The following is a 15,173-nucleotide window of genomic DNA, read 5'->3' on the forward strand; positions in this document are numbered from 1 at the left end:
GGAAAAGGGAAATCAGCCCTCTTTTTCCGCTCCTTACTTTGCCGGCAGGTGATAGCCAAAATGGCCCAGTGCTGTGTCACTTAACTTTGAGTCAATGGGACTGTGTAAACCTGTGCTAGTGATGGATGTTCAGAAACCAACACACTCTGTTTTTCAATCCAAAAAAATGTGCACATCTTTAAAAGAAACATCTTGGGGGAAAAAAAGATATCAATAAAATATTTAATAAACTTATCTGTACAAAATATTAAAAAGGTTAATGGAGAGTATACAGGAATGCTTATTTAACAAATATATACTGCTATATAATATATTCAAGAAAATATAGATTGCTGTGTACAGTTCATTTACAATTCCATATGTACAATCTATTTAAACTTTAGAATACATACACACAATGCATTTACACCATCACTTACAGAGCTGTCTTCTTTAGAAACATTTCACACAGTCAGACCTGGACAAGCTGAACAAAATAAATGTATAGTTTAGAGGTACAGACAAAGACAGGAGGTAAGTTATTGTTTTAAGAAATGGATTATATGGGTTAAACTGGAACAATGAACCCTTTGTTGATTTTTTTTTTGGTCTTTTCCTTTCTAAAACATATAAATAAAACCATGGCTGATCAGCAGAGATCCTCATATTGCTGAAGGAGCTCCAAATAGAGTTGTTCAGTCTTAGAAGGAGGCAAGCATAAGAACAGCAGGTTCAGTAATGTAGCAGGCTGGATGAACAAATTGTATTAGGACCATTAGAAATACGAACCAGAGAAACCAGTGTGTTCTGCAAAAAGATGCATCAAGTTCTTATTAGCAAATAACCCCCATGGAATTTCAAAATGTCAGCATCTGTGTCTTGAATCTCTAGTTAGCCATCTAAGCAAAAGGGACTGATTCGCAAAGGCACTAAGCCTTCACAGCTTTGACCAAAGGGAATAGGACTTCTGGATGCTCAACACTTCTAAAAATCACATCAATCGCACTAGGTGCCATTTAAAAGTCCAAGTGGTACTACTTGACTTGCAGTAAAATACCAAAACGGTGTGAATTATAACCAAATCTCATTGTATATGTGCCAATGTGCAAATGACACCATATTTCAGATCAATGTCTTCATGTTAAGTCCGCTGCAGTTGACTGAATCACCCATGGAAATCGACTTTCCAAAATAAAACTTTCCACCCACAAACCTGCACAGAAATAACAAATTTGGTTCTAGTGAAATCAATCCAGTTCAGTTGGGACTAGTATGGGATCAAACTGGCCATACATGTCGTCTTGAAAATGTTGGACTTAAAACCTCGACGTGGCTTTGCCATCATATTGAGTAATTTTCACCCATACTCTGATCCTTATCATTCTTACATGGGTGTAAATCAGAGGCTTTGCTACTGAAGGGACTGACGTTGCTCCAGAATAAAGTGGCGTAAGATCAGAAGCAAGCTCTTTGCCTGACTCAGCAAAGCATTTCAGCATGTGTTGAATATTAAGTCTGTGCTCCCCATCTTGGAAACCTGGCCTGCCAAAATACAAAAATGCCTAGGAAGAGGTGATGGTGAAAGGCAAGGAACAAATTCAAGATGCTGACTGTAACCTGCCATTCATTAAAGGTGTTACCAAGATGAGATTAAGGCTTGGTTTAAAAGATTCAAAAACAATCTATTAAAAATATCTAGATGTGTGACACTATTTCTAAGCTGTTCTATCTGGTCCTCACATAAGTATAATTACATACAGCAAGCCTGAATGAGATCTCCTTTGCATCAATGAAAGTCCGGCCTAGCTCCAAGAAAATAAAGTTACAGTACTGTAAAACTAGAGTCAGTGTCAGCAAGGGGAAAATTAGCCTCAGTACCTAGGAATAGTCTTTATAAGGCTGCAAATATACACTCAGAGATGGGTATAAGGCTAGGGCCTTTTTAAAGTCCAAAACCCTTACAGAAAAGGCAGGATGGCATACATACAACATTGCTATTGCTGCCAAAGTATTTGGTAAGGCACAATATTATAAATAGGTATTGAAGACTGAATACAGATTGTCATAGAAGACATAAACCCACTCTCATGACGGTATAGAGTAACACACAGCCAGGCTGCCTGGTTGTCTACCAGTGATTTATCTGAAGAAAAGGAAGCCAGAGAAATCCTCCCTGTTACCTTTCAGTGGCTCTGCACTGTCAGTAACTCGCCATTTGTTTTTCCCTTCTTCTCCACATCCTTTTCCATACTTTACATTATAATCTACTAGAAATCCTATGTCACATTCTGCAGATTGTGGGTTTTTGTTGCACGGCTAGTCCCTCTACAAATAAATCATTTCGCAAGCTCCTTGGCTACCTTACAGCAATGTGGTCTCATTGATGCCAATGGAGATACATGGATTTGCGGTAGCAGTGCATTTGGGCTACAGTGCTGAATTGTCATTTCATTGTTGATGATTTAAAAATGACCATGCCATGAGAATATTGACTAATTTGATCTAGCTGTCTTTTTGGGGCTTGATCAAGTCAGCTGGAGTTTTCTCATTGACTTTTTGTGGGCTGGGCAATCAGGCCCTTACGCAGCTAAAGGAATTTTCAATATTATTAGTAGGAGCTGTGGGGAACAACCCTGGATAATAGGATCATTTGAAAAACAAAGGTCATGCCATACAATGTTCAGACTTTCCATGCCTTCTCCCTTGTCAGACCTTTTTCTCAACACACACAACTACATTATCACTCTGGAAACAAAACAATAGGTCCTGTTATTTTAGTGCTGGCTACAAGTATGACAGGAAGCCACCAGCTTTCCAGACTTAGCCAGGGCAGGTACCTACCCTTCCTTACTCTCCTTGCTATTAGTGTTTATGATATGTGTGTCCAGTTGTATTAGGTCTTTTGTGCATGACTATTAATAACATGAAGTGAAAAGCAGATTCCTTGCCTTTTCAACATTACAAGAAAATATGGGAAATTAAAAACTTGCTTCTGCTGCTCTTGGAGTCAGTATCCTTCTAGGCAGGAGAGGTAAATCCTAATTCATCACATCATTGCTTGGAGCTGACCCACCACTGCATTAGTCCAGATGTAGTGCCACTGAACACCATGCAAAGGTATAATAGAGTGGTAATGAAACATGCTCATCTCTGATCACCTCCAAGATCTTAGTCCTAGAAAACACTTGGGCACATGTTAACTATACGTGAGACTATCAATGGGACCATGCAGGTAAAGAGCGTTTGGCACATGCTTACGCGTTTGCAGCATTTGGGACCAAAAGCAATGAATGGGAAGACTATAGCCTTTTTTCGATAAGTAAAAGTCAAAACAGAAATTGTATAAATAGCCAATGGTATTTAGGAGTATGAGCAAGAGACATCAGCATCAGGGATCCTGGTTTTCTCTGATTTAAAAAAATTCCCAATTTTTGGTTAAAAAGAGGTAACCCCAAATCCACATGTTTCTGTGATTTAAATAAAACACCACTAAGATAGATAGATAGATAGATAGATAGATAGATAGATAGATAGATAGATAGATAGATAGATAGATAGATAGATAGATAGATAGATAGATAGATAGATAGATAGATAGATAGAGGTGTTTCATTTTAATCATGGAAACATGTGGATTTGGGGTTACCAGGATCAGGGTGGTAGTTAAAATCTATATGGTATAGATCTACAAAGAACTGTCTATAATATTAAACTGAAGATTGGCTTTTAGAAGCATAGCAGACAGAAATAGCTGAGGGATGTTTTGAACCTAAAACCTGTTTGTTCCAATGTAAGCCAAGATAATCAATAAAATGATATCACTATAAAACTCCTGTAAAACCAGAAGCAGCCCCAACATAATTCTCCAGCAGTGTCATTGAGCAAGCTGGTGACTGCTCTTTTCCCTTCTACCCTTGTCTTGTCTGTCCTATATAAAAAGTTTTTATTACATTGTTGTGGTTACTTTAAGAGAATTAAAGAAAAAAAATCTACGAGAGAAAAAAAAAGGCTGTAAACGTTCTGGAAAAAGTGCTTTTTGCCAGTAATCGGCTTGGACGTCATAATGATTAGCAAGTTACCTTTGGCACCAACCCATTCTGCTCTCTGCTCTCCCCACCCGCTATTCCATAGCACATACATACATTTGTACGAGACAGCACTCCTGAGATTTTAGGATGGGAAACAGCAATGTATTTACGCTCCTGCTTAAGATCCATTGGCTTCCAACCCACTTAGCATTAGACACATGCTTCAACTTTTTCCTGAATGTGGGTGCTTCCCCGATGCAGAGCCTCAAGGCCTACAACTCAAATGGTAACAATTTGCAAGTTTCCTCTCCCCTTGGTGAGCTATTCCCATGCAAAGGAGAATGGAGCCAATAAATTGCAAATACACAGTTCTTTTCTCAAATGCTTAATATTTCTAGCTTAGCTGTAATTATATCCTGCAGATAAAAATGGTGCTGAAGGTCAAATAAATCCTGCTGTAGAATATTCCCTTCATGGAAACTGTGGTTTTTTATTGGAAAGGTTATATAAATACTGGAGATTGAGAACCTATAATTATCCATTGAAATCACTCTAAATCTACTGAATTCACATTTGTTCATGTGCAAACTCTGGTACCCTATTTATACTGTTTGGATGTGCCCAAAGATTTAACTCTGGCAAGAGGTGGCTGATTAAAAAATATCCTTGTATTCAACTGTTGTTATGACATAAAATGTTATTGTTCTGGCTTTGAATTAAGGGAGGTGAGAGAAGGAGTGGACAGGGCACTAGTCTGAGACCTGGGTTCATACCCTGATCTGCCACAGGCTTCCTTGTGACCCTGGACAAGTCTCTTTGTTTTTCCAGTGCCTCAATAACCCACTTGTAAAAAGGCATTGTATTTCTTCCTTTCTCTATAAGGTGCTATCAAGATAAATTCATTAAATATGGCAAGGCACTCAGATATTACAGGGATGGACGCTGCCTCCCTGCCAGAGGGACTGATGCTTCCTAACCCGCTGCTTCACTTCATGCCTGTTGTTCCTCACTGTAGCTGTACAATACTGCATGGAAATCCTTGCTGCACAAAAGCTGATAAAGTCCTTATTTCTCACCTCAGGCCTCGAGCAGGATTGAAGTGGTATGTCGGCCCCGTGTTAGCTCTCAGCCTGTGTGAATGTCCCCATGGAGTGTAGGACCAAGTTTTTCATGTGCACCAAAAACTCCCTCCAGAGTTGTGAGGGCCTCGGGAACACAGGAGCTGCCCACACATGTAATTAATATTGTCAGATACTGCACAGGAAATATTGCTTGGGCTCTAGGGCTTCTCTCCCTTATTTTCCAGAGTCCCCTGGTCTCATCCTAGCTATGGTATTTTGCAACTTTTTTGGAATGACGTTGCAAAAAACTCTGCACAGAGACAATTGTTGTCTGCAGACTGACCTAAGGAACCGAGATTGCAAGCACTGGCTTCAAGAATAAGCCCCCGTACTCCAAGCTGAAAAACTGAGGAAAGGATTATATCATCAACTGAGTTATGCTGAGCAATGCTCCTTGCCACTAGAAGGTAGTAGTGAGCATATGTACAAAGAACTCCATCCCAGCTCTGCTTTATCTTACCATCTTCCATCCCTCCCAGGAATCATATCCTATATCAGGTAGTGCTAAAGATGAACTGAACCTCAGAGGTTTCGCTTACACCAGCTTTGTACTGATTAACCGCAACAGAGTTTTTCTTGATTTGCACTCAGTGCAAGTACAATACCGTACTCTCCTTACACCTCCCCACTGCAACAAAGATATCCTCGCTGAGAATCAGAATAGCTGCTCTATTCAAAATAGGAGGTGGTGCTCCAGTTTGGGGGTCTCAGTTATACAGGTGTAAATCCAGAGTAACTCCTTTAAACTTCGAAGGAGTCACGCAGAATTTACACTGTTATAACTGAAGGCCATGTTTGTCCCAGTATTCACAAAGACTGACTCTCTATTCTTGTACCCCGCTTAGAACACGAGCGTTTTTGCAGACTGCATTTTAATGGACAGATAAAGCCCCAGCCTTCAATAAGAAACAGGAGGAAAAAAGAAGTTTCTTGTGGCCAAAACAGACTGAAAGCTCTTGTTCCTCTGCGGAAAGTGAAGGGGAATCAGATTCTTCCTGAAAAGCAACGCTATAGAAGATAAATGTGCCTTTGTTCCGCACCTTCTCTCTCCGTGATTGCTATTCTGATGAAATTCTCCTGACATTTTGCAGGCAATAAAAAGGGCAGAAGAGGTGCTTTTCTGACAGATGTGCAACTCTAGTTCTCCCTGTCTAAAACCAAACATGCCTGTTCAGAGAGGCAATCAGAGATGCAACTTGATGATTGGCTCAAATATGAACAAACAAGAGACGTCATCAGAGATCACAGTCACTAGTGACCTCTCTCTCTGTTCCGGACCCTCTTTTTTTGTCTTAATTTTGTGATCATGAAAGAGGCCAGACAGAACTCCAGAGCCTGTATCAAGCTGGTCCCCCCCTCCATCGCCCAGACCAGGCAAAGTACCGAATGGTGGCAGCAGCTCTACAGGCTGTCAATCCACCGGCATGCCAGCGTAGGTCAATCTACCGCAGATCTCTCAGTAGCACCCATCAATGCGGTGGCTAACCTTGTTCAGAAGGAGCTTTCGGACTGATAGGTGAATTCTGTCTCCAGGGCCCTTTCTTTCCAAGGCACTTAGGCTGTCAGCAAGAATGTCAATTACTGTCACTCGTGTTAATGTCTTCTGTGATGTAGCCCCTCCGCCACTTAGTAATTGGTTAGAGGCCACCAGTCTGCCAAGGGCCATTAACAGCCCCCAGCTGGCAAGGACATTCAGCTCTGGATATGGTACGGCCCAGCTTTGAACCTCTGTCATGCAAAGGGTTTTATTTGGAAAAATAAGTAAATGGGAGAAAAAGCAGCAACAAAAAAAAAGCATCCAGCAGCTTCCAAAAAAAAAAAAAGGCTCAGTGACATTGTAAGAAAATGACATGATATTTCCAGAACAAATTGCTGCAGAGCAGTTCACGACAGCCTCCTCACTTTTCATCGCCTCTCCTAACTTTTATTCTTAATAACGCTGAAACTTGAAACAAACCTGCGAAGTCTCCAGCTGACCTTTGCTGCAGCACTTGCCCCAGCTTAGCCTTGTGAAATGCCTGTCACCTAGCTAGCATTATTTACAAGCCTCTAACCACAGAGAGCTGGGATCAACAGGGAAGTCATAATACAAAAAAATAGAAATTTAAATTTAAAAAATCCACTGGCAAGGAGTCAAGCCTTCCTTTCAGCTGCTAACCTCTGTGTCTCAGAATAATCCCAGTATAAGAATATGCCATATTTAGCACTTATTTACATTCGTTCCGCTATATGAAGCCAAATTTCCCTCTCTGTTGCACTGATATAAATCCAAAGTAGTCGGTGGGATTAAAGTTCATTTAGGACAGTGCAAAATTTCTTCCCTACCCTCGATTTCGAGGGCCTGATCCTCAGCTGGAGTTACGATGGAGCTATGCCAGGTAGGGATCTTGCTCGGCATCTATTTCATTATTATTAATGTTGTATGGTTTCTTCTCTGTAACTGTATTATCCTCTCCGGGGGTTTCTTACAATTCGAGCTGGATCTGAACCAAGCCCTCGGTCCAAACTTTTCTGAACTTTAAAATAGTTGGATCCCGGTCTAGTTTTTGGAGGTTACCCCTTCCCTCTACAACAGCACAATCAAATCCCCAGATCCAGGCACCTCTGAACTTTGGGAAAGTTTAGCTGCTTAGGCAAAGTTACAACATTAATTTAACTCCTACGAAAGCAAAGGACCGTAGCTACCAGGCACTGATGCACATTTGGCAATATTTTAACTGATAGTAGAAAACACACACTATTTTGCAAAGGATCTGCTAAATTACTGAAGAGAAAGTATGAGCAATTCAGGACTGAATATTAGCCTGTCTTATACAGCACCAGACCCAGGACACTCACTTCTGCCCTGAGAGTGATTCATACGTATTTCTGACTTCAAAGCATATGTACTACTTAGGTTGGCAGGCTGCCCAAATTACTCGGTCCGATTGGCATCGTACAGAGTGCCCCTGTTTAATTCCATATAGATGGACATTAGGTTGTGATGAGTCTTCTACGGATCTCTACGAGCAGAGCAACAGGCAAATTGTTCAGCTTTCAAGGTCGGAGTGCAAATGCTAGCAAATATTTTGCTCGCGTGCTCTTTGAGCCTATGTGAGTAACCCCTGGTCTGATTTTATCTGCCAATATGCAATCATAAGGCATTTTGCTGGGGGGCGGGGGAAAATGGTTGAAATGGAAGAGTTTTCTCTGTGGGTCTGCAGGACCTATCCAGTCATTTAACTTCTTTCAAAAATGGTTTTAAAGATGTTAAGTCTTTGGGCCTGCTTCTGTGTTCTGCATATTAGAGCAAATTATTGACATTGGACAAATTTTGCAGATTCATAGATTTAAAGCCAGAAGGAACCATTATATTCATTTAGGCTGATGAGAACACAGTCCCCAGAATACTACCTAGCAATTTCTCCATGTAGACAATGAATTCTGTCTGTGCAATAGCACACATTAGGAAACCAGCCAACCTTGATTCAAATACGTCAAGTCATATAAAACCACAGAATCCATCAGCGAGTTGCTTCAATGGTTAACATTTCTCCGTGTTCAAAACAATGGGTTTTAATTCGGGTCTGATTTTACCTCACTTCAGCTTCCAAACATTGGGTCTGGATGTACCTACTTTTTACTACTAAAAAGCCATCTACTTCCCAAAATCTCTTTCCCACTTACGATGGTGATGAAGTTCTTTCGTAACCTCCTTTTGAATAAACTAGTTTGAGACTCTAAGGTCTCTTAGCTCCTTTCTGAATCTTTCACAATTTTTCCATAATTTACAAAGTGCAACCAGAATTAAACTCCTTGAATTTCTCTTTAACCCAACGAATGAAGGGATAATGCCCTGGAAAATCAGAATGTGATTAAGGTCGATGGGAGTCTTGCATGCCTAAGTGCAGCAAGATGAGGCCTGAAATGTATTGTTCATTCCCTAACCCTTCAAGCAGGTTCTTAATAGGTAGTTAACATTCTTCAGCATCTCCTTGGCAATTCGTCATTTTTGTTCCTGGCTATATGACAGCTAGCCAGGATATAATTGAGAATGAGTACTATAATTGCAAAAAGGTGCTTACTCTTAAGAGTAGCCCCTTTTCAATTCAAAGGACTGAGCAAGGCTTGCCCCACTGCAGGAAAATCATTTGCAAAGTTTCCTGGTTCAAAAACTGATCGTTGTAATTTTCGAAGAGCATGAAAAAGCCTCCCAAGCCAGTATGTGTCGGATTCTTTTACAGTCATAACACGTCACTGTTTAAGTCCTGTCGAACCAGCATTGTTTGCTACAATGGGCTGGTAAGATGTCTGAGTAGGATTCACCTATCTCTTACATCAGTTTTACACCAGTTAAACTCCACAGACTTCTATTTGACATGCACTAAAATATTGGTAAGGCAGAGCAGAATAAGGCCCGCTGAGCACCGTATGACAGATGTTTGGAACTAAATCCAGCTGCCAGGCAACGGACAGCCGAACTTGGCCATTGTGTGCACACGGCACTGGACAGGGGTTAAAATCATTTCAACTCAGGAAAACAATAGCAAAATGTTCCCGGGGCTAAGAGCAGGCACTCTGGTTTCATCCCATGGGAAATTTTACAGCCACATTACAAACCCTTAAAAAACAGGGTTTAAACTCAAACCGATCACGAGCTGAACCCTGGTTTGCCTCCGAAACTAGACGGCACCCATCTATCCACCTTTCAGGCAACTGGCTGCAATTTCTTTGATCCTCCGTGAGGGGAGAAATGAAATGTTCTTCCGAAAGGGAAATGTCAATGGTTTCGCTTGAACAAGGACAGGGCCGTTTCAAAGAGAGGGAGAGAGAGAGGGAGAGAGAGACTCGCTACCACCGCTGATTCTCCCCAGCTGACCTCCTAGACAGGGTGGGACAGCGAGTGTCTGTATAGGTGTACTGAAGATTGTAATTCCTGGAAAAACAGCCATGGAGGGCTTTTGTTTTGTTTTGTTCCCTTTGAAAGTGCCCGTTTGCAGGATGGTTTCAGAACAATGCTGAGGAGCAGATCTACCTACGGAAGCAAATGTACAGATCACTGCCTGTGGGGAAAGTCCGTAGCACCCAGCAATGATCCTGCACCTCCTGCTGCATCTCTCCCTCCAGCGTCAGACCCTGCAGGCAGAGGGTCTGAACAGCAAACCCTGCCTGCTGGGATACAACAGACGGGGCCTCGCGAGGACGGCTGCGACGCCTCTTCTTACCTTTACTTTCAAAAGGCACGTGCCAGGAATACGCATAGACACGAGGTGGGGCTGGCGGAGACAGCAGACATTGCTACCTGCAGCCGCAGGTCTCCACAACCATGTCCTCGTACTGCTTGTAAACCACATTGTTCCCGGAGTCGATGTAGAGGATGCTGATGGGGCTGAGCTTGGAAGGCACGCAGCAGCTGGGGGGAGTCGACTCGGGGTCCATAGAGTTCATCAGGGTCTGGATGATGGCATGGTTGGTGGGCTCCAGGTGCGACCGCAGGGGGAAATCGCAGAGGCCCTCACAGTGATACGCCTCGTAGTCCAGAGGGGCGATGATCCAGTCGTCCCAGCCCAGCTCCTTGAAGTTGACGTGCAGGGGCTTCCTGCTGCAGCGCGTCTTGGCCTTCTTGCCTTGCCCCCTGCCCCCAGACCGGGCGGCCAGCGCAGTCCGCCGCCGCCGCCGCCTCCTCCTGCGCTTGGGGGGGCTTTCCCCGCCGGGCCCCGAGACCAGGGGGCTGCCCAGGGCTTTGACCTTGTCCCGGAGCTCCTTGAAGAGGCTCTCCCGCCGCTGGGCACGGGAGAAAGCCACCAGCAGGGCTCTCTCGCCGGCTGCCTGCTGCTGCTTGCCGAAGCCCAGCTGCCCCGGGGGCAGCGCTGCCCCGGACGGCTCGGCCAGCACGCTGAGCACGAAGCACAGCAGCCGGGGCCGCGGCCCGTCGCCCCGCAGCGCGTCCCGCACGTCGAACACCTCCCAGCGCGGCGGGCCCGAGGGGAAGGCGCGGGCGGCGCGGGCCTGCAGCAGGCGGGGCGGCCGGGCCGGGCCGGGGCAGGTGGAGAGCAGCAGGCGGGGCGCGCTGCGGGTCGCGGCCCGGGCCAGGCTCCGGTTCTCGGGCCGGCGCCGCAGGATGCGCAGCTCGGCGCCCACCACCTCGTCCGCCTCGCCCAGGCTGGAGATGTCGAAGACGTACCTCTGCGCCGCCGCCGCCTCGGCTGCAGGGGAGGGAGCAGAGGCTGAGCCGGGCAAGCAGGGTCCCCCCCGCTCCCCCCCGCCTGGATACCCGCCCCCGCCCCCCAGCGCCCGGCCGTGCGGGGCCGGCGCCGATTCCACCCGCGCGCGTGTGCTCCGCGCCGCCGGCCGGGCTGGGCAGGCGCAGGGCGCGCGGCGATGCCGGCACCCGGGCAGGTGTGTGGCGGGCGGGAGCGGGCAGGTCCCGGCGTCGGGGTGCGCGGGGGGCGGGCGAGGACCCTAGTCCACGCACCTGCGGGGCCCGGGATCGCGCCCGCTTTGGCCGCGGACGGGATGCGGGAGCCGCGCTCCGCGTCCGCGTGCGATGGGGATCAGCCGCGGCCCCGTCTGCACCTCGCTCCGGAGCCGCGCTGGATCCGGACCGGCCGCGCCCCGCCCCGCCCGCCCCGCCCCGCGCCGCGCCGCGTTCGATCCGGAGCCGCGTTCCACCCGCGTTCCATCCGCGCCCCGCGTTCCACCCGCGCCCGCGTTCGGTCCCGGCCCGCCCCGCCGCGCCCGTCACTGCGGAGCCGCGGGCGATGCGGCGCAGGTGCCGCCGCCGCTCACCTCCGGGCGCCCGGTCCGCGAAGCCGGTGACGGTGCCGGGCCCGGGGCGCGCGCCGCGCCGGTAGAGCGCCAGCATGTAGGGGTGCGGCACCACCGTGCCGTTGCGGAGGGCGGCGGCGGGCAGGCGGCAGGCGCTGAGCGCGCAGAGGCAGAGCGCCGCGGCCGCCCGCAGCTGCATGCTGGCGGCTCGGCGCGGCCGGGACAGCACGACCCGGCGCAGGGGCTGTGCGGGCGTCGGGAGCTCCCCGCCCGCTTTTGAGCATGGTGCGCTCGGCGCCGCTTGGCCCCGCGCAGCGCCCCCTGCCGAGCGCCCGCAGCCTCGCCGCAGCCCCGGCCCCGGCCCCGGCCCCCCCCGCCCCGCGGGCAGCCCCGAGCGGCGAGGCAGAGGCGCGCGGGGAGGAACGGGTGTCCCTGCCCCCGCAACCGCGGCCCCGCGGGCGGGAGCGGGGGGAGGCGGGACCCGCCGGGGGGGCGGCCAGCGCTCGCGGGGCGGGGGCGGGGCGGCGGGGACCGGTCTGTCCGCGCCTCGGGGCAGCCTCTCCCGCCCGCTGCCCCCGGGGACGGGTGTGACGCCGCCCTGCACCGACGGGCGCACGTGGGAGCGCGGAGAAGGGCCGCAGCCGTCGTAGAGCGCGTCGCGCTGCGCGTGTGTCATGTCAGGACACGCGGCGCGCGGTCCCCGGTACAGCGTCTGCGCCTCCTCTGTGCGATACGTACGAGATCTAGTGTCTATATAGACCATGTAGCGTGTCCGTGCCATACGGTGCACTGTAGATCATGTGATAGACACAACCGTTTATACATGATATAATCTAGCATCCACTTGATACATTCTGTCACGTCCGGTGTAGGTTTAGATCCTACGTAATGTACAGCATAGCTTAGATACGACAAAATGTATATTTTAGATATGACATGATGTATATATTATATCAGGTACATTTTGTATATTATATCCTGTATGCTATACATGATATAGCTCATGCTGCATATTATATGTAGCATGTGCTATATAGTATATACAATTAAAATAATACATCGAATAATATAAAGCAAGCAATAATTACAGCAGTATATAAAAGGCGGTGCATCGAATATCGATGTTTCGATCAATATGTACGACGTTGAACATATCGTATGATGTAAGAGATAGGATCTAGGTCATGTACATGATGTATTTGATATAGTTCGTCGTGTCGTTTACATGAGACTCAAGTAGAACGGAACGGAATCGAATGGGATCTATAGGCGCGCACACACGTGCGCACACCGACACGCGCGCACACCCGCGCGAAAACCAAAGGCCGCGCGCGCAGGCCCGGGCAGTGCCACGGGGGGCCCGGGGAGCATTCCCGCCGGGCCGGGGCTGCCCCCGCGGCAGCGCCGCCCGGGCTCCCGCAGCCGCCTGGAAGCCCTGGAGCCGCCGGAGGGGTTCCCGCGCTGCCCGCAGCCCCGCGAGCTCGTCTCGGCCTGTGCGGGCAGCGGCGGCGGGTTCCCCCGTCAACTCCGACGGTCCCCGCTGCGAGGAGCCGCCGAGGCCGCTGGCCCCGAGCCGCCCGCCGGACCCCGCACGCGCGGCCGGCAGCGGACAGGGGTTGTGTGTCGCTCCCTCCCGTCCTGTGAGCCGGGCTCCGCGCGGGGCCGGGGCGTCGGCACTGCACGGGGGGGGGGGGGGGTGGATCCGACAGGGGGTATAGGGGATATGAATGGGATAGTGGGGTATAGGGGTGTGTAGGTGTGTATATGAACGGGTGAGGGGCATATAGGGGTCCAGGAATAGGATAGAGGTACAGGCAGTAGATTGGGGTATATGAATTGGACAGGGGTGTGTAGGAGGGTATATAGGGGCCTATAGGGGCGTGCGCAGTGGATCGGGATAAGGTGCCTGCCCGCCGGCTCAGGCTGGCTCCGTGCTCCCAAGCAGCGGGAAGCAAGAGCGGCCGGCCCCGGGGCCCGGTGAAGTCCCGGCCGTCCTGCCCTCGGCTGGTTGCGGGCCCGGGGCCGCGCCGAGCCGAGCCGAGCCGAGCCTGGCGCTGCTTCGCTCCCAGCCTCACCCGGCCCCGCTCGCACGTGCCGGCCGCCTCTGCTGCCCGGACAGCGGGGAAGCGCCCGGACCCTGCCTTGAGCCGGGGGCTGGGACCAGCGGGTCCCCGCGGCGGCTGCCAGCCCCGCTCCTCTCTGCCTCTGCACCCACCACGGCCTTGGTTGTTGAAAAGGTTTCAGGGGAGACTCAGCACCTTCTGAGGGGGACGGGGGTTAGGGGCAGGCTCACAGCTTCCTACACTTCAACTGCTGGAGGTTGCCAGAGAGAGAGAAAGAGGAAGGGCAGGGGGAGCCCAAGTCATCCTTTACCTCCCCTCTGCAACATGAAGTTTCTTTTCTACCTGGGAGACCTTTTACAATCTTTGAGTTCTCCTCTGCCCGAGGAAGGGTGTTTGGACCCAAAAGCTTGCAAAAAGATGTATTTATTTATTTATTTATTTATTTGCTACTATTTAGTTGTCTACTCAACGATATGGCCTCTAGCCCAAGAGTTTTGTCTGCCTCTGCTTTTTAGACCAACACAGCTACAAGTTATATCCCTAATCACTCTCCCTTCCAGCATCTGCTCCCTGCCACCCTGTGACACTCACCTGTTTGATGTGCCCGGATGTCATGGGCTCTTGCCCATCACACAATCTATAAGCCCCCCTTAAGAAAGAAGACCACTGGGGACATACCAACTAATTGCTCCCTGTGCCACAGGAGACAGAGTAGGATGCACCTATGGCCTGGCCCTATGCGTGGCAGTTCTTATGAGTTGAAAGCTGCCTATGCTTGGACCTGTCTGTCCCAGCTCCTTCCCTTGAAAACAGTATCAGTCCCTAAGGAACTGGCTCCCTTCAGGTTTCAAGGCTGAGCTGTGTTTATTTTGTCTCCAAGCCCCATTTTGCCACACTGAGTTGCCTCTGCAGTATTAGTACAATCCACGGGCCAGGGACTCTCTGAACGTAAAGAGCTTGAAGCTCCCAGCTGTTGGATCCCCGGCTTGTTTTTCTTGAAAAAAAAAAAAAAGATTTAAATCAGGTTACAGGCAGTGGGAGACTAGATCTCTCTTCTTTCCTCCCCTGCAAAGATGTGAGCACTAGACATAAAAGGGCCAAGTCCCCCAGCTGGTGTAAATCAGCATAACTGTTCCAATGGTGCCATCTGGAGAGATTTTCACCTGCTGGAGATCTGGTGCAAATCATTTCATTCTTCATTCACACCAGCATAAATCAGGAGGGTCCCCACTGAT

General features: G+C 49.0%; 1 protein-coding gene across 1 annotated transcript; it reads right to left on the reverse strand.

Moving 5' to 3' along the window:
• Positions 1–208: 208 nt before the first annotated feature.
• Positions 209–12,081, reverse strand: GDF7 (growth differentiation factor 7). Its single transcript, XM_059729292.1, has 2 exons — positions 11,897–12,081; positions 209–11,313 (listed from the first exon to the last, which is right to left on the reverse strand). Exons 1-2 carry the CDS (start codon positions 12,072–12,074, stop codon positions 10,406–10,408), a joined length of 1,086 nt encoding a protein of 361 aa, XP_059585275.1. The 5' UTR covers positions 12,075–12,081; the 3' UTR covers positions 209–10,405.
• Positions 12,082–15,173: the final 3,092 nt, after the last annotated feature.

Source organism: Alligator mississippiensis, chromosome 1 (genome assembly GCF_030867095.1).
Source record: "Alligator mississippiensis isolate rAllMis1 chromosome 1, rAllMis1, whole genome shotgun sequence".
NCBI classification, from domain to species: domain Eukaryota; kingdom Metazoa; phylum Chordata; order Crocodylia; family Alligatoridae; genus Alligator; species Alligator mississippiensis.